Consider the following 21,580-nt stretch of genomic DNA (forward strand, 5'->3'; position numbering starts at 1 on the left):
GACAGTGTCGAGATTTTCTCTTTCTACCAGAGGGGAGCCAGCTGTCCGTGACCCCTCAGTGCCGAGGCCAGTACGGTGCTGCAGAGACAGAGATGGTGACTGGGCATTGAGTCTGTCTTGGCCTTGGCAGCAGAAAAAGTTTTCTAGATTTTCACCATCGTTTATAGGTCTTACAAATGCTGCAGCCTGACATTTATTGGCAAAATCTGTAGACTCAATGGAGAAGCTGTTTTTATAGCTGATAACAAAACTTCTTCAGCGTCATGTGAAACGTCATCAATGTGTCAACTTATTGTACTGTTTGAGAGTGGAACCTTTTCAATTTCCTATATGGTATTTTGTCCTAAACAGTTACCATAATTTCGCATGCTGGCATTATTAGATTCTCACCAACTGTGTGGCTTTTCTTTTTCTGGGCACTAAATTCTGCTCCTAAGTAATTTACTTTCTGAGCCTTTTTAACCAAATAGGATTTTTTTTTAAAAAAGCTCTACTCTCTATTTTCAGTGGCTATTAGAATCTGAAAATAATCAGCACTTTACTTGTCAGTGGCTCTGATTGTAGTCAAGTGATTTTTCAGCTTTTCTGCATCCACAGCTGCATTTATAAATTGATTTGCACAGACAATGCACAGTGGAATAGGACAACTTGGATTAGCAGCCCAAGTCCAACCTGTGATAAATGGTTTCCACCATCGAGATGGGCTTTTTTGTGTCCCCTATTGTACTGATGCAGTGAAATGACTCTGAAGCTTGTGATTCATTGTTGTTACCTTTCAGAATTGTCTGTAGGCTTACAGTTTTCCTCTCCTAACTCATACCTCTTCTTCAAAAGCCACATTGAATCAAAAAATACCCTGAAGTTTTCTTGGACAACAGTAGAACGTGTTTGCTCCACTTGGTGCTGCATAGGGGAGATTGGGGCAGGTGTGTCAGAAGACGAGGCTGACATCATCAGGCTGCCATCTTCCATGGAGTATAGGGCTACTGGCTACCAATGGCTGCCCCACTTGCATAAAAAACTGAAAATAGACCCAGCCCTGGTGGCTTAGCACTTAAATTCAGCACACTCTTCTTTGGTGGCCCCGGTTCAGTTCCCAGGCACAGATGTACACCACTATGTTAGCAGCCATGCTGTGCTGGCGGCCCACATACTAAAAAAATAGAGGAAGATTGGCACGGGTGTTAGGTCAGGGCAAATCTTCCTCAGCAAAAGCAAAACAAAACAAAAAAACTGAAAATACATCCAACCAAATGAACGTGGGTGTATTGCCCACTGCTATATGAGGCTCAAAGACCTGTAATGGAATTGCTATAGGGGCTGCCAGTGTCTGTCTGTCACTGTGAACATACATTCCTCAGTGTGCTAAGTTCAAACAGCATTTATTCTTTCTTAATCCCTCCCTTTTGTGGAGCTCTGAGCCAGAGCTCAAGCACACCACTGTGATTCTGCAGAACCCTTGTTGAGAAATCCTGGTTTAGACAGTTAGCTGTGGCATGTAGAGCTTTCTGTGTTTGAAGTGTGAGGCAGAAGCAATGGCCCCTTGAAGATGTCCCCGTCCAATCCTCGGGAGCTGTGAATGTGTGTGTTGTAGGCAAAGGGACTTGGCAGATGTGATTGTGTTACGGACCTGAGATGGAGGTTATCCTTCAAGTCCTTTTTAGGCTTTGTGGACTTTAATTAAATTAAAAAATGGCAAATGGGACATGTGGTTAGAAGCATGGACTCTGGAGCCCAATAGACGAGTTAGTTAATTACTAAATTTTCACCTCTGAAAAATGGGACTGATGTTAACACCTATGTCTTACGGTTGTTGTGAGGGTTAAATAAATTAATTCCTGTAGGGGATTAGAACAGTGCCTGGCACATTGAACATGCTCTATAAATGTTGGCTATTTATGCTTTATGCAACTCTTCTACATGGAAAAACATTTACTGTTTTTGATCCTTGCTCTAGATGAGATAGCAAATGGTTTAGTTCTATTTGAAATAGCTTAGTTTACACCAGATCATGTATGAGGATTTCTTATCCCAATTACAGTCTTCAAATTTTATGAACATAGTTACCTGTTGTCATATTACTTTATATAGTTGAATGTTTTAATTGTTCATTTAGAAATCTTTTAATGCTGCACATTGATTTCTAATTATTGTATGCTTTTATCTTTGATACACAAACATGCTGCCTTTCTCATCTAATGAAGGAACTGCAGATGATACGGTATTATCCTAGGATTTTTTCTTCTTCTGTATATATTATAAGACAGTGCATTGATATATATATATAATCTAGCCATTTGTTTACTAGAGCATACTAATAACCTTTAGAGTTATAAAATTCATTTATTCATTCAACAAAGATCTATTTATTACTAGTGCAAACAATACAAAGATGAGCAGTTATCCAGACCTGTCTCTCAAGATGCTTACCATGCAGTCAGCAAGACAAAGCCAAAAGTACGTGATTATGGTTAGAGACAAGTGCACAGTGTATTAGAAGTGAGAAAAAAGGCTAAGGGAGATGAGCAAAGGTAATCTGGCCTGAACTGAGACTCACAGGTGTGTAGGTGTTGGCCGTGCAGGGAGAGAGCACATTGGAAGCCGTGGAGAAGCACCTTGAGTAGACACCATTCTATACTATTTGTAGTCTTGATTATATAGTCAGCTGCAGCTGTTCTTTAATAAGGTACTAAGGGTGAAACTGAACCTTCATGATGGAGTGTTCTATATCCTACCTTGAATTAGAGAAAAACCTATTAAAGATCTTTCAGCTTGAAATCACTGCCTCTGTATTGCCTTGTCAGAAATACATTTAGTTGTTAGATTAAGTTTTAATATGGTCTCAAGCAAAGAAATTTGTTGGTAAGGAGGAAAGAAATATCATCCCATTCATTTCAACTAAAAGAGCTAGACATTGTAGATTATGAAACTGGTTCACCCCAAGGTAGAAACAGTTTTAATGTTCACTTAGGAAAAACATAGTCTCATAAAAAGAGAATCTGGGGGCCAGCCCAGTGGCGTAGTGTTTAGGTTCATGATCTCTGCTTTGGCAGCCCAGGGTTCGTGGGTTCAGATCCCAGGTGTGGACCTACATACTGCTCATCAAGCCGTGCTGTGGAGGCACCCACATCAAATATAGAGGAAGATTGGCACAAATATTAACTTAGGGACAGTCTTCCTCAAGCAAAAGAGAAAGAGTGGCAACAGATGTTACCTCAGGGCCAGTCTTCCTCACCAAAGAAAAAGAAAGAGGGAATCTACTATTGACTTTGAAAGTTGGATAAGTAATCCCCTTTTGACTGTCAAAAAAAGCCATAAAATAAAAACGACAAATAAGTGTTAACGTTCTTAATAAATAAAGAAATTTTCAACTTGTGACAACAAAGACCACAAACATTAGAAAATTGGGCAAAAGACATGAACAGTTCACACACACAGACACACAAAGATGTACAAACAGCCTTTAAACATATGAAAAGATACTCAACTTAGAGTAAGAGACATGCAGATTAAAACTACATTGCTGTAGCTGTAGGGAACAGATGCTCGTTTGTCACTGGTGGGAGTACAAAATGGTGTAGTCCCTCTAGAGGGGAATTCAGCAATATTTAACAACAATAAAAGACATTTTCTCTTAGGCCCAGCAAACCTGCTTCTAGGAATTTATTCTGAAGATACACTTCCAGTAATAGGAAAAAAATACTTGCATGTACACCAGGTTATTTATTGCAGTATTATTTGTAATAGTATAATATTGGGAACAACTTAAATGGCATCCATAGATTGGCTGACTAAACTATAATATATAAAATACTATAGATGATAATTAGAAAAATCTCCATGAACTGATGAGTGATGTTTCACAATATATTGTTGAATAAGCAAAATATATCAAGGTAATTCACATCATCAGATTAAGCAGAAAAATCTCATAATCTCCATAGATGCAGAAAAATTTTTAAATTATGTTCTAAATCTAAACTTGAGTTTAAAAAGTTCCAGCAGACTGAGAACGGAACACTTCTCTAAGTGTTCTCTAAGGGACACTTCAAGCCCAAATCATGTTTCATGGTAAAATCATAGCTTTTCAAATCAAGAATAAGACAAGAGTACCTACTATTACCTCTTTTCATCGACATTGTTCTAGAAGTCCTAACCAGTGCACTAGACAAGAAAAAGAAATAAAAGATAAAAAATAGGGAAAGAAAAGCCCCTCTCTTTGTTTGCAAATGTTATGAATATGTATATAGAAGGTGCAAAAGAACCTACAGGTAAGTAGTTAGGATTAATAAGAAAGTTTAGCATAGTTCCTGAATATAAAATCTGTACATAAGAATTGATTCTGGCTATAAACAACCAACAATTGCTTAGAAAATGAAATATTATAACATTTATAATGGTATCGCAAAATATCAAGTACCTAGTAATAAATCCAATGAAAGAAGTCTAAGATCTTTGTGAAGAAAATAAGACTTTACCTAGAGAAATTAAGAAATCTTTAATAAATGGAGAGCAATATTCCAGTTCATGGATTGGGAAAAGCAGTTTGTAAAGATGTGACTATTTAAAATTGATCTGAATTTCACAGCAATTCCAACAGGTTTTTTTGGTTTTTTTTAAAGAACTTGACAGTTGTTTTTATAATTCACATAGAAATGCGAGGGCCAAAAGTGATTAAGACTCTTGAAGAATAATGTCAAGGTGGGAGAATTTGCTTTACCAAATGTCAAGACTTTTATAAAGCTATGGTAATTAAGACACAGTGGTAGTGGTGCAAAGATGATAAACAGTCCGGTGAGACAGAATGGAGAGCCCAGAAACAGACCTACACTTGCTTCATGATTGAGGTGGCACTGCAGGTCAATGGGGGAAATGACAGTCTTTGAAATAAGTCATGCTGGGCCAATTGAGTGTCCATGTGGACTAGAATGAGATTGGGCTCCTACCACACACCAGACAAAAATTAATTCTAGGTGGATTATAGAATTAAATGTGGATGGCAGAACAATAAAGCTCTTACAGGATAAAATACATTCATGACCTTGGAGTGGGGGAAAGATTTCTTGACTAGGACACAGAAAGCACTGATTATAAAGGAATTCCGAGATTTAAAAATTTGAATATATTAACATTAAGAATTTTTCATAATTGGAAGATGCCATTAACAGAGAAAAGGCATTCTAAACATGCATAACTCATCTTTGGTGTTAGAAGTCAAAAATAATTGTTACCTCTTAGGAGAGAGAGTGATTGGGTGTTTGGGGGCACCAGGAGGGCTCCTAGGATGCTCCTGATGTCTTTCCTGGATCTGGGGCTTGCTACACAGGTGTGTTCACTTTGTGAAAATTCATTAAGCTGTATTTAGAATTTGTACACTTTTTAATATGTATGTTACCCTTCAACATAAAGGTCTTTTTTAAAAAAGGAAAGCCACTGAGAAGCTATTTGCAAAACGTGTATCCAACAAAAAGCTGATTTCAAAATATTAGACAACTCCTACAAATAAATAAGAAAAAGATGAACATTCCAGGAGAAAAATGGGCAAAATAATTGAACAGACATTTCAGGAAAGAGGAAATCCAAATGCTGATTCTAAAATGAGAAGGTTCTGACCTTGTTAATCGTTGGAGAAATGCACATTAAAGCTAGACCAACATTTCTCCACACCCACATTGGCTAAAAAGAAGAATCTGACGGTTCCAAGTGTCATGGAGGATGTGGAGCACGGGAATTGTGCTAGGAGTAGAAATTGGCACAACCACGTTGAAAAACAGTTTGTCATACATAGTAAACATAAAGGTGATATATCATGTGACTCAGTAACTCCTCTCTTTTGGAAATATGTGCTTTTGTGCACAAGAGTATGTATACAAGAATGTTTATAGCAGCATTGTTAACAATTTCCAGAAACTTGAAGCAGCTCAAATGCCCATCAACAGAAGAATTGATGCATAAACTATGGTATATTTATACAACCTGCATACTATTTACAGACACAATAGAATCATAAAAGTGAACAAATTACAGCTCCTGGAAACAGCTTGGATAAATCTAAAGTTCAAAACCAGGCAAAACATTATTATACAGGGATGCTTTTTAGTAATTACTTTAAAAGCCAGGATAGTGGGAGGGATTAGGAAGAGCGTTGGGTGGGGATAGGAGGAAGCTCCCGAGGTAATGGTTTAGTTTTTTGACCCAAGTGGGGGTTACATGGCTGCTTGCTTTCCAGTTTTTCGTTAAGCTGTACACTTGTTTTTTATTTGCTTTTCTAAATACGTGTTAGATTTCACTGTTAGAAATTTTTAAAAAATAGTTTGACAGTGGGTGCAGTAAGAGACCTTTTATCTTTAACATAAAACTTTTGAATATGAAAATGTGTTAGAGTATGGCAATATGTAACAGACCTATTTCATGTGAAAAAGGAATGTCATAATCTTACTTTTTTTGTTTTTCTATTTATTTTTATTTTATTGAGGTCATAATAGTTTATAACATTGTGAAATTTCAGTTGTACGTTATCATTTGTCACCATATAAATGTACCCCTTTCACTCTTATGCCTACTCCCCAACCCCCTTCCCCTCTGGAAACCACTAATCTGTTCACTTTGTCCGTGTATTTTTTTATCTTCCACATATGAGTGAAATCATATGGTGTTTGTCTTTCTCCGTCTGGCTTATTTCAGTTGACATAATATCATCAAGATCCATCCATGTTGTCGCAAATGGGACGATTTTGTCTTTTTATGGCTGAGTAGTATTCCATTGTCTATATATACCACATCTTCTTTATCCAATCATTGGTTGATGGGCACTTGTGTTGCTTCCACATCTTCGTGATTGTGAATAATGCTGCAATGAACATAGGGTGCATAAGTCTCTTTGAATTGTTGATTCCAAGTTCTTTGGCTAGATAGCCAGTAGTGGGATAGCTGGGTCATATGGTATCTCTATTTTTAATTTTTTGAGTAATCTCCATACTGTTTTCCATAGTGGCTACAGCAGTTTGCATTCCCACCAGCAGTAGATGAGGGTTCCCGTTTGTCTACATCCTCTCCAACATTTGCTATTTTTTGTCTTGGTGATTATAGCCGTTCTGATGGGTGCAAGGTGATATCTTAGTGTAGTTTTGATTTGCATTTCCCTGATGATTAGCAATGTTGAACATCTTTTCATATGCCTGTTGGCCATCTGTATATCTTCTTTGGAAAAATATCTGTTCATGTCCGCTGCCAATTTTTTGATTGGATTGTTTGGTTTTTTGTTGTTGAGTTGTTTGAGTTCTTTATATATTTTTGAGACTAACCCCTTGTTATATATATGATTTGCAAATATTTTCTCCCAGTTGCTGTGTTGTCTTTTGTTTTGTTCCTGCTTTCCTTTGTCTTGCAGAAGCTCCTTAGTCTGATGAAGTCCCATTTTTTAATTTTTTCTTTTGTTTCCCTTGCCCAAGTAGACGTGGTATTTGAAAAGATCCTTCTAAGACCAATGTCAAGGAGTGTACTGCCTATATTTTCTTCTAGGAGTTTTGTGGTTTTGCATCTTACCATGAAGTCTTTTAATCCATTTTTTGTTCATTTTTGTGTATGGCAAAAGATAATGGTCTACTTTCCTTCTTTTGCATATGGCTGTCCAGTTTTCCCAGCACCATTTATTGAAGAGACTTTCCTTTCTCCATTGTATGTTCTTAACTGCTTTGTCAAAGATTAGGTGTCCATGATGTGTGGTTTGATTTCTGGGCTTTCACTTCTGTTCCATTGATCTGTGTGTCTGTTTTTGCACCAGTACCATGCTGTTTTGATTACTGTAAGAGAATTCAGTCCATTTACATTTAGAGTGAGTATTGATATGTGAGGGCTTAATGCTGCCATTTTATCACTTGTTTTCCAGTTGTTCTGAATTTCCCTCATTTGTCATCCTATGTGTTTCAGACTGCCAATTCCATTTGGTGGCTCTCTGTGAAGTTTTTCTCAGTTTTCTCTTTATTTATCATTTATGTCTGTGTTCTGTTTTTCATTTAGTGTTTACTGTGAAGTTTGTATAAAAGATCTCTTAGATGACATAGTCTGTTTTCTGATAGCCTCTTATTTCCTTAGTCTAAGCAGGTTCCATCCTTTTCCTCTTCCCTATCTAGGTTATTGTTGTCACAGCCTGTTCTGTTTTGTGTTGTGAGTTTGTGGTTAAAATGAAGTGATTATGTTTATTCTTGATGTTTTTCTTCCCTTTATCTTTAATGTTATAATTAAGTTTTTGTTCTAGTTATAATTAAGTTTCTGTTCTGGTGGAGAGTTGCAATTTTCTGATTTTGTCTGCCTAATTATCTCTTTGCTCAAGGCTTTGTAAACCCTTTTTTTTCAGGTATGAGGGCTGCCTTGAGCATTTCTTGTTGGGGGCGGGGGTCTTGTGTCAATAAACTTGCTCAGCTTTTCTTCATCTGGGGAAGTTTTTATTTCTTCATCATATCTGAAGGATATTTTCACTAGATAGAGTATTCTTGGCTGAAATTTTTTGTCTTTCAGAATTTTGAATATGTCATTCCACTCTCTCCTAGCCTGTAAGGTTTCTGCTGAGAAATCTGCTGAAAGCCTAATAGGGGTTCCTTTGTAGGTTATTTTCTTCTGCCTTGCTGCCCTTAGTATTTTTCCTTGTCATTTACTTTTGCCAGTTTTACTAATATATGCCTTGGAGGAGGTCTTTTTACACTGATTTAATTAGGAGTTCTATTAGCTTCTTTTACGTGTAATTCTAGCTCCTTCCCCAGGTTTGGGAAATTCTCAGCTGTTATTTCTTTGAACAAGCTCTCTGTTCCTTTCTCCCTCTCTTCTCCCTCTGGAATACCTCTGACCCTTCTGTTGCATTTCCTAGTTGAGTCGGATAATTCTCAGAGAATTTCTTCATTTTTTTTTAGTCTTAGTTCTCTCTCCTCCTCCATCTGAAGCATTTCTCTATTTCTGTCCTCTCAATTGCTAATTCTGTCCTCTATAATATCAGCTCTGTTGTTTAAGGACTCCAGATTTTTCTTTATCTCATTCATTGTATTTTTCACTGCCAACATTTCTGATTGGTTTTTCTTTACAGTTTCAACCTCTTTTGTGAAGAAGTCTCTCCATTAATTAATTTTATTCCTGATTTCATTGAACTGTCTTTCTGAATTTTCTTGTAACTCATTGAGGGTTTTTTATGATAGCTATTTTGAATTCTCTGTCATTTAGATTGTAGATTTCTGTGCCTTCAGGATTGATTTCTGAGTGTTTGTCTTTTTCCTTCTGGCCTGCAGTATTAATATACCTCTTCATACTATTTGATGGGGTGGATTTGTGCCTTTCCATAGTGATAGTATCTGGTCACAGATTCTACCTGCTGCCAGTGGAGGGGTCAGGAGCTGTGTCTTGTGAGCCCACCATGATCCCTGCCAGCTGTGCCTGTCTGAGCCTAGGCTGCTCGTTGGGACTGCAGCAGCCCTGTGGGCTCTCCCACCTAATGGGAAGGTGATCACACGAGGGCTCAGGGTTGCCACCGCCTGCTACCACAGTCCTGCTGAGGCATGCTCCCACGGTAGGGGCCACAGCAGCACTATGGGTGTCCTCGGCAGCCAGGAAGTCGTTTGCCCACGCGCGTCAATTTACCACTGCCTCCTCCTAGGTCTCAGTGGCCATTGTGTTTGGTGGGCTGGGCCTCCCCACTGGTCTGAGCCTGGGCCACTCCCTGGGACTGTGGCGGCACTCTGGGCTTTCCCACTGGATGGGAAAGTGATCATGTGGGGGCTCAGGGCAGCCATCACCTGTTTTGCAGTCCTGCTGAGGCATGCTCCCACCCTCAAGGCCATAGCGGTGCTACGGGTGCTCCATCCGGGAGAGAGAGCAGTTGCACACATGTACAGGGTTGCTGGAGGGCCAGCGAGTGCCCACCTATCTCTCCCACCTCCCTGGGGGTAGTCCATCCACCTTCAGATGTATAGCTGTGTGGGTCTCTCTGGCGTCCTGTGGTACTCTGTGCGTGTCTTCCATGAATCAATAAATGTCCATTTAGTTGTACTTTGGAGGGGGAGGGGTAAAGGGAACAGCTCACTCTGCCATGTTCTGCTGTCACTGATGTATAATCTTACTCTTGAAATGGCATTGAATACTGCTTTGAGTGTTCCATTTTGGTTTTCTACTTTTTCTACTTATAACTTTTCATTAGCCAAAACTTTTCTTTAGCAAGTATCACCGTTAAGATTCTTGGATTTGTGTAGTAATTTTCCTCTCATAAAATTCACTCATTGTAAGTGTAAAACTTACACTTACCTTTCAAAATGACTTTTGATAAATCTATAGTGTTGTATGTCTATCAATTTGATTGATCCAATATGAGAACATTTCCATCACCCACAAAATTCCCTCAATCCTCTTTGTGATCAGTTAATTACATTTTGAATGTAATAAGTTGTTGATTCATGTACTTCAAAGACTTCGTTATTAAAAGTATGATAACATATTGTTGGATAGAAACTTGAAGAATGTCAATCAAAGTCCTTTATAAATGTTAGGTTCTGTAGTTTGAGGTACTATAAACATATTAGATTACAATCAACTTTTGTTCGCATCTGTTCTCCATAGACGATTTGACAGAAATGAACAAATGTGCAGCTGATTTCTTCCTTCATGTCTTTTTCTCCTTGGGGAATGCTCTTGTGTTGTTCTGGGTGGTTTTTCAGTGTTAAAAAATTTGATAGATGGAAAAAATTTCAAAGATACAGTTGCTTTTGTGGTTTTCTGTGGCATTCTCAGTAGGACTAATTTCTGAGAGAATAGATCATACAGAATAGGATGAAGAAGGGAGTGGGAAATTAGACTGTATAATTATTCAATTAAACATATAAATACTGCATTGTGATTTATTTCCTCTATCAGTAGTAACTAAGAGATTTGTTGATTCATTCTGGTATTAAATTTGTCAAACTTTAGGGTAATATAACAGGTGTTTAAAAAGCTTTTTCTGTCTTTTCCACCACTTCATATTGAGGTATGAAATATATTTTATATTTTAAATATATATGAGTATATGTGAAGTTATATATATTATATGAGTATATCATATACATTATTAATTACGTGGTAATTAATTGGGCTTCCTGCAGTAAGTTGAATTTTTAACAAACTTGAATTAGTAATTCATGCTTTAGTGTTGACTATAAGGTATGGAAGTACAGATGTATCTTGCGTCTAATTAAATATTTCTGTGAAAAGAATAACGTCAAGTGTTTGGGAGTTTTGGAAACCGAAATAATCCCTGGCTAGTTACTAAGTCACTTAAGAGCAAAGCTGTATCTTCTCTGTGTTGTTAAAATATTTACTCTGAAATTATTGGTGGAGCTCATTTTTATTGCAATTTCTCTGTTGCCAGGTACTTTATTACCAAGGTTGCCATCAGAACCAGGAATGACGTTACTCACTATCAGAATTGAGAAAATCGGTCTGAAAGATGCCGGGCAGTGCATTGATCCCTATATTACAGTTAGTGTAAAGGGTAAATAATTGTGTCTACATTTCCCCCCTCTGGTGAATTGTATAATGTTGCTTCTCATTTGGGACATTTGGGGCAGGGGGTGAGGGGGGCTCTTGTATCTATGATGACTCATTTAGTTCATTCTACAATGAGGCAAAATCCCTGAGAAGAGGTAGTCGTTCCTCCCTACACATCTCTGAGAGATTTGCTGAAAATGCTTTGCTGTTTATACCTTACCTTCGCATTTGCTTCTGACTTCTTCTTTGTATATGTCTTTTTATTCTTAAAATTCCATCAGGCTGAGGCCAGCTGAGTGGCATAGTGGTTAAGTTTGCACGCTCCACTTCAGTGGCTGGAGTTTGTGGGTTTGGATGCCTGGCCCGGACCTACACAGCACTCATCAAGCCATGCTGTGGCGGCATCCCACATCCAAAATAGAGGAAGATTGGCAAGATGTTCGCTCAGGGCCAGTCTTCCTCAAGCAAAAAGAGGAAGATTGGCAGCAGTTATTAGCGCAGGGCCAATCTTCCTCACCAAAAAGAAAAAAAGAAAAAGAATTCCATTAAGGGTGCTGACTAGACAAACACATTGTCTTTAACAGCAGATCCATCCTTCAGGGAACAGGTTAAAAAAATGTCCTCCACCTTCCAAGGGTATGTGGTTTTCTCCTGTTTTCCCATACCTCCACTGCAGGCCCCCTCGTCCCTGTCCAGGAGAGGTTTATACCCAGGAGAGCCCTCGAGGAGGATCAGAATCAGGGCTTCGCTGAATCATCGGTGGAGACAGGGAGATAGGACGCATGTGTCCACATCCACACCCTGGACACAGGCCTGTGGGGCATTGAAGACATGATGTATCTCTTATCCTTTACTATGTTACTGTGGTTATTAAGCATGATTATCTTAAGGATTTTTTTTTCTTAACTATCCAATGTGGCAAACCATTTATTCCTAAAAAAACTTTTCCAGGCATTGGTTTAAGAGGGAAACCACAGGGGTTGAATTATTCTGTTGTTGCCAAGCATTTTAGACAGCACTGTGTTTGCAGAGCCCTCAGCAGTCTTTTAAAAAGAATTCTGAGGTGGCTGCAGATGCAGTTGTCATCCTCTTACTCAGAAATAACAGCACAGCTAATCCAGTCCACAGTTAACCTGCAGTTTGAGGCAAATCAAAGAAACAGATATGGACTGAAATTAAACGTAGAAAACTTTTACCAATCATAGCAATAAATTCAGACCCATGGGCACATTAGTACCAAATAACAGGAAAAGGAATTTGGCCACAGGGGAGACTTTTAACGTGGAGAGACCATGGTCTCCAGCACTAAGGCTTTGATGCTTTAACTTCTGACGTTATCGCTTCTCAAATCCATAATCGACTGGAAAGTATTTATACCCTTTGTTGTTGCCATTTGCAGAACTGCGGATCTCATTCGGGAATTACACATACGACACAAAAGTGTGATGATGATATAGGGGTAGGTGTAGGTGTCATGTTACCTTTGCGTACACGTTGACCTGAAACGTGTTTTTGTGTAAATATCTTTAGAAGCTGGAATAGTCAAATGTACTAACCTGGTTTAAGTTCCCTAAGATGGGTCTGTGGAATAATGCATAAACACCGAGTAGTCCCTGAGTCAGTCCATGGTGAATTTGATTAAACTGGAAGATTCCTGGCTCCAGGAAATTAAAACCATACACCAGACATGGGACCATCTGGTTGTTGTAAATCAGGTTGTGTTGTAGCAAATGTAACCAGAATTTAGGTAATACATATAAAAAAGTATTCATTTCTGGGAAAGTTTCATTGGCAGCTGTCATGCCCTTTGTTTGGTCCTCTGACTTGAACACAACAGGGGGATTCTGATAACGTTAGATGTGAAGGCCTTCCATGCCGTGCACTTGATCAGGGTGGAAAGTAGGGGTAGGGGCCTTATTGTGGAATATTATTCACATCCCAGATTTTTATTGCACACAGAAATATAGCGGCCTATTCCTTAAGTAAGACAGAAGCTTCTTTTCACCTCTTAACTGTCAGGACCGAATTTTGTCGTCTTCAAGCTTCCTTTGGTACCCGGTCATGGCAAGGTGTCCACCTCCCATCCATGGGGCCTCCACCCTTTCTCCTCAGCTCCCTCCACGTCCCTCTGGAACCAGAAGCTCTTCAGGCACCTGCTCACACCAAATAGGAGATTGTTAGCTTGAGAATCTCCTTGCATTTATAGTTTTTGAGTTTGTATGTTTGCTCCTAAGCAGAAACTTTTTTTTCCTCTCCAGATCTGAACGGCATAGATTTAACTCCTGTGCAAGATACTCCTGTGGCTTCAAGAAAAGAAGATACGTATGTTCATTTTAACGTGGACATTGAGCTCCAGAAGCATGTTGAAAAATTAACCAAAGGTTTGTAATTGTAAATAATTGGCTTCTTGTGGCCAGAGTTCCCAGCTTATCCGTGCTCGTGTTCCTGGTGGAGCCCGCACGCTTGGCGGAAGTAAATGTCTCATGGTGTTTATTGATTTGAATGAAATATATGTTTCTTAAAATGTGGGATTAGGAATCATGTTATCTAGTTATATAATAAATAACACCATTATGTAATAAAATGTTCTTTGATAGTAAAGATTTATCATCGCTAACAACAAAACAGAATGAAAGTTTTTCTCATACTAAAGAGCTGGGGGAAGCAGGGTTCCCGAAGGCTCCCAGGTTCTAGTAGTTGAAAGAACACGTTGGGGGTTTCTCTAGTTGGATTTATTGGGTAGAAAGATACCATCACTTGCAGTTAGTTGACAGGAGGATGGGAAAGGACACAAGCAAATGTTTGAAAAGGTGAAATTACATATTGAGGTTAAATGGTTCTTAGGATGAAATGCTTCTTTGTGCCTTTTTTTTTTTGTGAGGAAGATTAGCCCTGAGCTAACTGCTGCCAATCCTCTTTTTGCTGAGGAAGACTGGCTCTGAGCTAACATCCATGCCCATCTTCCTCTACTTTATATGTGGGACACCTACCACAGCATGGTGTGCCAAGCAGTGCCATGTCCGCACCCGGGATCCGAACCGGCGAACCCCAGGCCGTTGAAGCAGAACGTGTGAACTTAACCACTGCGTCACCGCACCGGCCCTTCTCTGTCCCTTTTGCCCAACAGGAACATCAGTGTTCTGAAGAGAAGACTTCAGAATCCCTTTATCACCTGAGATTCAGTTGCAGTTTTGGAAATTTTCAAGCTCTACTGGAAGCTTGTACACAATATAGAAAGTGCCTTTTGAACAATTGCCACAACCTCTAAAATATTTGACATTTTCCTCTCAAATCTGGTGCTGCTGCCTTCTCTGTTCTGCCACTGAAGGGCTTGCTTGCTCTAGTGCCCCTGCGAGCGTGCAGCGGCTCTGAGTGTGAGCAGAGCAGCAGCAGCCCTGGAGCCCGGCTGGATGCCGGTGCTGGCTGACCGCAGGCCTGAGTCAGAGCCCGAGGGGCGGGCTCAGCGCTCTGCTGGTGTCTCTGATGCACAGCAAAGCTTGAGAATCGCTGTGTTAGAGGAATATGGAGGCAGGACATGCCTAAGAAATAACGTTGAGGGAATTTCAGTATGAGGTATGCCTTCTGCATAAAAACAGTAACAAAGCGATTTTTTTTTTCATTTAACTCCATTGCTTTGAGAAATGTTTCTGACGTGGGTGGGGAGTGTGTCACGGGCTGACTTGTCTATTTTTCTGCACTGTGTTCTTGGTGAGTTGACTCACAAGATGCTAAAAGTAGACCACATTCAGAATTCAGCTCTGTGCGTTTTCTCCAGCTTTGGATTGATTGTGCACAGGTACAGTTCTAGCTGACGCTCATGCTGATGAATGTGCTTTCTTCGTGTCTCCCAGCACTTCAGTTCGTCTTTCCTAGGCTGGTCTCATCTCACATTGTGCTCTGTCTTACAAATGCCGTGGAGCACAAAGCTGTGCACACCAGGATGCAGGAAATGTATTATCTACTGATGAGCCAGATGAATAAGAATTGTTTAAAGTTCCTTAAAATGATGGTATCGTATTTGGACTTTAATATTGTCTCCAAATGTGACTTTGTTCTCACATTTATTCAGACCTCAGACCCAGTCACAATGACAAGGACGTGGGTTCCATAGCTGAAGAGAAATGGGATCTGCTGTAGAAGTCTGTGAGGTTTTTCAGTAACAAAATGCCTCTGTTCGTGCTGTGGAAGGAAGTTAGCGACCCTTTTGCAGATACGGCGGGTCAAACACCTGGGGACAGGAGGTCACCAGTGACCTGACAGTTGCAATCCTTTCCTGCATGTTAGGAGTAGGTGGTTAAATACGCCCCTCTCTCACCCACGTGCCGTCGTCTCCTGAGCGCTTGGCTTTCGTTTCCTCCCTTGACGTGTGCTGGAGCTGCACACACGTTTCTGAACATGGTTCGGCTTCTAGTCACTTTTGAGCTTGTCATCCGTGAAAGTGTGGGATGTGCATTGATTGTCTTGAGGAGCCGAGCAGGGTCAGCACCTCTGGCCGAGGCACTGTTAGTAAGTCACCAGCTAAGAGTGAGACCTGACCTCCTTCCTTCTGTTTCCATGCCTGCCTTAGAAATTAGTTGTTCTTGGCTGCATGGGTGAGGCGACTTCTTAGTCTGTTTTTAGCTTTTTTCTTGGGCAGGTAGGGAGAGCTTATTTATCTGTTGGGTTTCGGGGGCATGAACGTATCTAAATATGTCATTACCATTTGCTCCTTGGGGGCAGGCACAGAACAGGCTCTTGAGAACTTTGTCTTCCCTGGTGCTGCTGAATTCCAGGAGAAACAGAACGGTGCTTTGACACCGGAAAAGGGATTGGGAAATAGGTAACATTTAAGAACTGAACCAGCACATGATTTATGCGGTCTGAATTCCAAAACACCCCAAAAATTGAAATTTTGAGTTTTTGTTTCAGAGGGAGGAGAAATGATTTAAGCCTGGATTTTTGGATGAACTCTTTCACATGCCTTTTCTGCCTAATGCTTTTCTACGAATAATGTCAACACTTAAGTATCTTCTGTGTTCTTTTCGTGGTATTTAATATTATATATTCTTCAGTAGTTTATGCTTCTCCCTGTGTATGAACTTATGTACATTCTTGAGTGACTCTAGCTCAAGAAGTTTTACTGTACTTTGTAGAATTGGATGATATGGAGAAATGTCACTCCATTCAGATACCCAAGTTTTGGGTGGTGACCCGAGTCATGACATGAGGATCACATCACCAGAGAGAATGTGACAAAGGTTAATTTGTAAATTATGCCACTTGTTGCTTGTTCATATGCTTCTGGTCATCAAAGACAATGTCTTGACACTGCAAATGTGCTGTCTGTGGCTAATGTGGTTTGTTTTCATTCCTTAGGTGCAGCTATCTTCTTTGAATTCAAACACTACAAGCCTAAAAAACGGTTTACCAGCACCAAATGTTTTGCTTTCATGGAGATGGATGAAATTAAACCTGGGCCAATTGTAATAGAACTGTAAGTGACACACAGTAGGAAATTAGCTCTAACTGAGTGGTGACTAGTGTTTCTTCTTAGTATGTGACCTCCGAATAGATCAATCATCAAAGGATTTGAAACAGTGGTTTTTCTATTGTGCTTACAGATACAAGAAGCCCACTGACTTTAAAAGGAAGAAATTGCAGTTATTGACCAAGAAACCACTTTATCTTCATCTACATCAAACTTTGCACAAGGAATGATCCTGACCTGACTAACCTGGAACTTCTGTGAACTTCACCACTCGGTAGAAAGCATCATAGCTCTGTGTAGCGTATTCACCTTTCGACAGGCAGGAAGCGAGCCGTACCCATGCCAGGAGGCCGGAGGGGGTCCGTTGCACAGCTGTACCACAGAATTCAAAGTCCAGCACATCACTGACATCTAAGACTCCTTTGAATACAGGCTTCTTGTAGATTTTGAAACATGTTTTTACTTTTCTATTAATTGTGCAATTAATAGTCACTTTTCTAATTTACCACTGCTCCTGCCCTGCTTCCTGGAACAACACTGTTGTGGGTAGGATGTGCTCCTCTTCAGAATTAATACAGCAATAAGAATGTGCTCAAGTTTACACATCTGTTCACTTCTGCGCCAATATGCTCTTTTGGGTTTTTTTGATGAATGTCAAACTTGGGGCTGATGTGGGTAGGATAGGATGGCTGCTTGGAGAGGAATGGGGCCGATGGTGCCACCCCAGGTCCGTCTGGGAATTTATAGGCTGCTCCTCAGAGGCCTAAATGCACCTGATCTCATGGTTTTCCTGCTAAGCATAGAGTGCCTTGGCCAGAGCAGTGTCCCAGATGGGACTGTTTCCAGGTGGGAGCTCGGATTTTTCCCGGTGACCCGACTGTTTTTCTGAAAGTGAGCATATTTTCAGTCGTGTTGATTAGCTGTCCTTCTACGTCACATTGTTACTCTTTCTGATGGTGATTCTAGGGTTAGCGACGGAACCATCTCAGAATAATTACAAATTTGCAGATGGGTTTATACTGTCTTTTAAATCATGTACTCTAAAAATAATTCGAGTCAGATGCTAACAAGATACTGCAGGAATCACTGCTGTTTTTCTGACAACTGATTGTGAAACCTTAAAACCTGCATAACTCTCTTAGAGTGATGAGTATGCAAAATCTGGAGATACTCTATTTTTTTTTATATAGGTAGATAGGATTGCCATTTATTTCCTATTTAGATATATTGACATTCATCCATATGGAAATATGCAGGTCATTAGCTTATTATAATTTGACTATTTACTTTTGACTTAATGGGGCATAAATAAAACTTTCATAGTACACACAAGGTGGATATTTGATACACAGAACATTAAGGTTTGGGGTGGGCTTTCTGTGGGTTAGATGTAGAGCCCACATATTTAATACTCATTATTTTAAATGACCAATGCTAGCAGGAGAATGCAGTGCCAGTACTTGGCCTATTTTTAAACTAGTGTAATAACCCTAGTCATACCGTTCAGTACGTTTGCTTTTTAAAATAAGTAACCACGAGTAAGTTGTTCTAGCCCTTGCTCTTCAGGAGATCTAGCCTTTCAGTTGTCTGTGAGGTCAGTTCTGTTTATTAAGATGGATATTAAAAACTCTAGGAGCCTGAAAGCATTCTCAACCAAATTTAGTCTTGTCTCTCACCTTGATTAGATTTCATTCCAAAAGGATTCAATCCACAATAGCTGGCGAGGATGAAGCATTTGCCTTAATAAATTGCTTGGTTGTTCACTCAACTCTTAGACTGAGTTGTCAGCCCCCAGATTGTAAGCTCCTCAAGGGGCAAGAACCCCGTTTTCTCCATGTCATGTAAATTTCCTCAGGTGCTTGGCAGCACTCTGTACCCTGTGGAGTACTCAGTACCTTTTGTTTGATGTTGCTGACGAGACCTAAAAAATAATCCCTTAAAGAACCTACTATTAAAATGTAGCAAAACTGACTGTTCTTTCTCTTTTCTTGTGGACTCGTAAGCCACGTCTGTCAGTGATCATTTATATGAAGCAGCATGTGCTATCGTCCACAATGTATGGTTTCCATGAACTACAGATGCCTTTCATCCGTATTGTTAGTGACCCTGTGGACAGCAGAGTGGAACACTGCCTGGTCTTTTGCGCCATTCTCTCCCCCCAAGTGCTCTATCAGACAGTGCTAGTGCTACACTGCTATTCACAGGGTTTTCATGGCTGATTTTCAGAAGCGGGTGGCCAGGTCCTTCCTCCTAGTCTGTCTAGTCTGGAAGCTCTGCTGAAATCAGTCTACCATGGGTGACCCTGCTGGTAGTTGAAATCCTGGTGGCATAGCTTTCAGCATCACAGCAACACGCAGCCGCCACAGTATGACGACCGACAGGTAACAAACCCAGGCCGTGGTGGTGAGAGCATGGCATCTTAACCACCAGGGCTGGCTTCATCAGTACTCAAGAAGCTCAAATTGAACACTGTGTGATTAGCTTATCTTTAATTCAGACCTGAACGAAACAACGAGTGATTGTCTTGAAGCAGTGGACACAGAATACTCCACATCCCACAGATTGTTTACTTTCCGTTGGAACAAACCAGCCATTGAACAATAGCCACAACTATAGCAGGAATGTTGTTAGGCCAAAACATTGTTCCTTCGTAAATGAGATGCTTTTAGCAACTAAGCCCTGAAATGCAATTAGCTGTAAACGACTTCTGAAATAGATGTGACTTTTGAGATGGCCGAGTCGGATGGAACTGAAGGCTGATGCCCCGGCACCTTCTGCCTACGGGCAGCTTGCCTGGGCTCTGCTGCAGACGTGGTGCAGAGGCTCAGAGCGGTGGCGCTTACAGCAGGTTCAGAACTGCTCAGGGACGTGACACTGCACTTCTCTACAGCTTAATCATGTTTCCATAATATGATACAGAATAAACACCAAAAAAAGATTGAGGTAAAAATGACCCGCTTTGATTTAAAATAGATTTAATTTACCTTTCCTACTTATTTTCCTAATTGGTATAATCTATATTTAAATGCTATTGAAAATTAGAAATGATATTAACTTGATCATTATTTTGTGTCTGAAGAGACTGATATAGTCAAAAGTTGTATTTGTGATTTAATCTTATTTTACATGGTTAAAAGTAACCTCTGCTACTAACTATGGAGTTTTCCTCTTAAATTTCTTCTACTCTTGATGTGAAGTGGACGGACATATAGACGGAATTCTCTTCCTTTTTTCCTCATTTCTTATGAATTTTGAAAGTCATCTTTGTTCAAAGATCCTTATCTTTCTAAAGTGCTGTCTTTTACTAGGTTATATGAAGACCTGTTGTTTCACAGTGCAGGCTTTGCTTTTTGCAGGGCATTCTTAGTGGACTAAATATAGCTGTGACAAGCCGTGGTCGAGGTGTCAGTGACATCATTCCATCACAGAACTGCAGAGGCTGAGAGAGTATAGTCTAACAGGAAAGAATACCAGCCTTTTATAGTTCTGATCTAAAACTTCGTAAAATGTGCTATAAAGTTACTATAATTTGAAGAGTCTAATGAGTTCTTAAGAAACATTGTTTAAAAGACATGGTGTAGTAATGGGAATGGGATGGCTTTAAGTATGGTGTGATCCCAGATTCCTAGATGTGTAAGTGCTAACATTCAAATATTAATTCTGTAGTATCAACGGACAAAAGAACCGAGCATGTTACAAGCCTTACAATCTTAAATCATTCTTTCTAATATTATACTCTTCTGGTCTTTTTTGTTATATTGCTTGAAAATCACTGGCAAGGTATGGGAGAAAGAATAGACTAGAATTTTTTAAAACAAATTTCCTTACTTTTATGGTCACAACACATCATTTTCATTTTTCTGTCAAGCACCCTTAATGCAAGAATGGTGAAAAGCCACAGAACAACAGGTGCAACAAGTCCTTCTACTAATGGAAACGCATACTCAGGAAACCACCTCAACTAGGCAGTGAGAGTCACAAGCAAGCACATGAATGCCGTACAGATGGGCCCACTGGCTTTCAAGGAAAAGGAAGACGTCAGTTGTTGCCATTCTGAGGTTGCCCCTCCTGTGTGGTGAGCAACAGGGCTGCTGCCAAGTCACCATCTCCAGTTCTGGGAGCCTGAGTTTGCATGTTTCCAACATGGCACCCGTCTCATGAGAAAAGAATCCAATGAAGCAAGAGACACGTGGGAAATATTAATAAGGAAATTTTTATGAACTGTTACTACAGAGAACCTCAGCAAGAGGGGAGAGAGTGGCGTGATCTTTTAGTAAACATTTTAATGTAACAGTCTTCATGACCAGATATTTTAAAAAATCAAGCTTATAAACACTGTTGCTCCGTATTCAACCAATGTGCACTAAAAATAGGATAAAGGGAATACGTGTTCTTATAGCATTTCCACAGGAAATGTTATTTTTCATGACGCTCTAAATCATTTAGCAGTTACATATGCTACATTAATGAAACACAGGTATTCTTTATTGCACATTTCAAAGTTGTAAGAAGGTGCTAGATTCCGAGGTGGCTATCTATTTAGGGGGGAAAATGATATTTTTTAATTGATTGGCTCAAAAATGCACACTGCCAGGGCAGCTTAGTTCTAAA

The 21,580-nt window shown here is 39.8% G+C and overlaps 2 protein-coding genes across 4 annotated transcripts in view; both read left to right on the forward strand.

Moving 5' to 3' along the window:
* Positions 1-18,940, forward strand: part of AIDA (axin interactor, dorsalization associated) — a 44,927-nt gene extending 25,987 nt beyond the window's left edge. For 2 of the 3 annotated variants that reach the window (XM_070602084.1, XM_070602085.1), the window contains exons 7-10: positions 11,384-11,506; positions 13,761-13,883; positions 16,858-16,975; positions 17,103-18,940. In XM_070602084.1, the coding sequence (XP_070458185.1) occupies positions 11,384-11,506; positions 13,761-13,883; positions 16,858-16,975; positions 17,103-17,199 (461 nt within the window). In that variant the 3' untranslated portion in view covers positions 17,200-18,940. The remainder of the gene's footprint in view (positions 1-11,383; positions 11,507-13,760; positions 13,884-16,857; positions 16,976-17,102) is intronic. The other variant, XM_070602087.1, reaches the window with a different exon arrangement.
* A 2,022-nt stretch (positions 18,941-20,962) lies between these two features.
* Positions 20,963-21,580, forward strand: part of LOC103544648 (transport and Golgi organization protein 1 homolog) — a 35,584-nt gene continuing 34,966 nt past the window's right edge. The window contains 1 exon segment of the mRNA XM_070602003.1: positions 20,963-21,044. Within this exon segment, the coding sequence (XP_070458104.1) occupies positions 20,963-21,044 (82 nt within the window).

This window comes from Equus przewalskii, chromosome 31, assembly GCF_037783145.1.
Source record: "Equus przewalskii isolate Varuska chromosome 31, EquPr2, whole genome shotgun sequence".
NCBI classification, from domain to species: domain Eukaryota; kingdom Metazoa; phylum Chordata; class Mammalia; order Perissodactyla; family Equidae; genus Equus; species Equus przewalskii.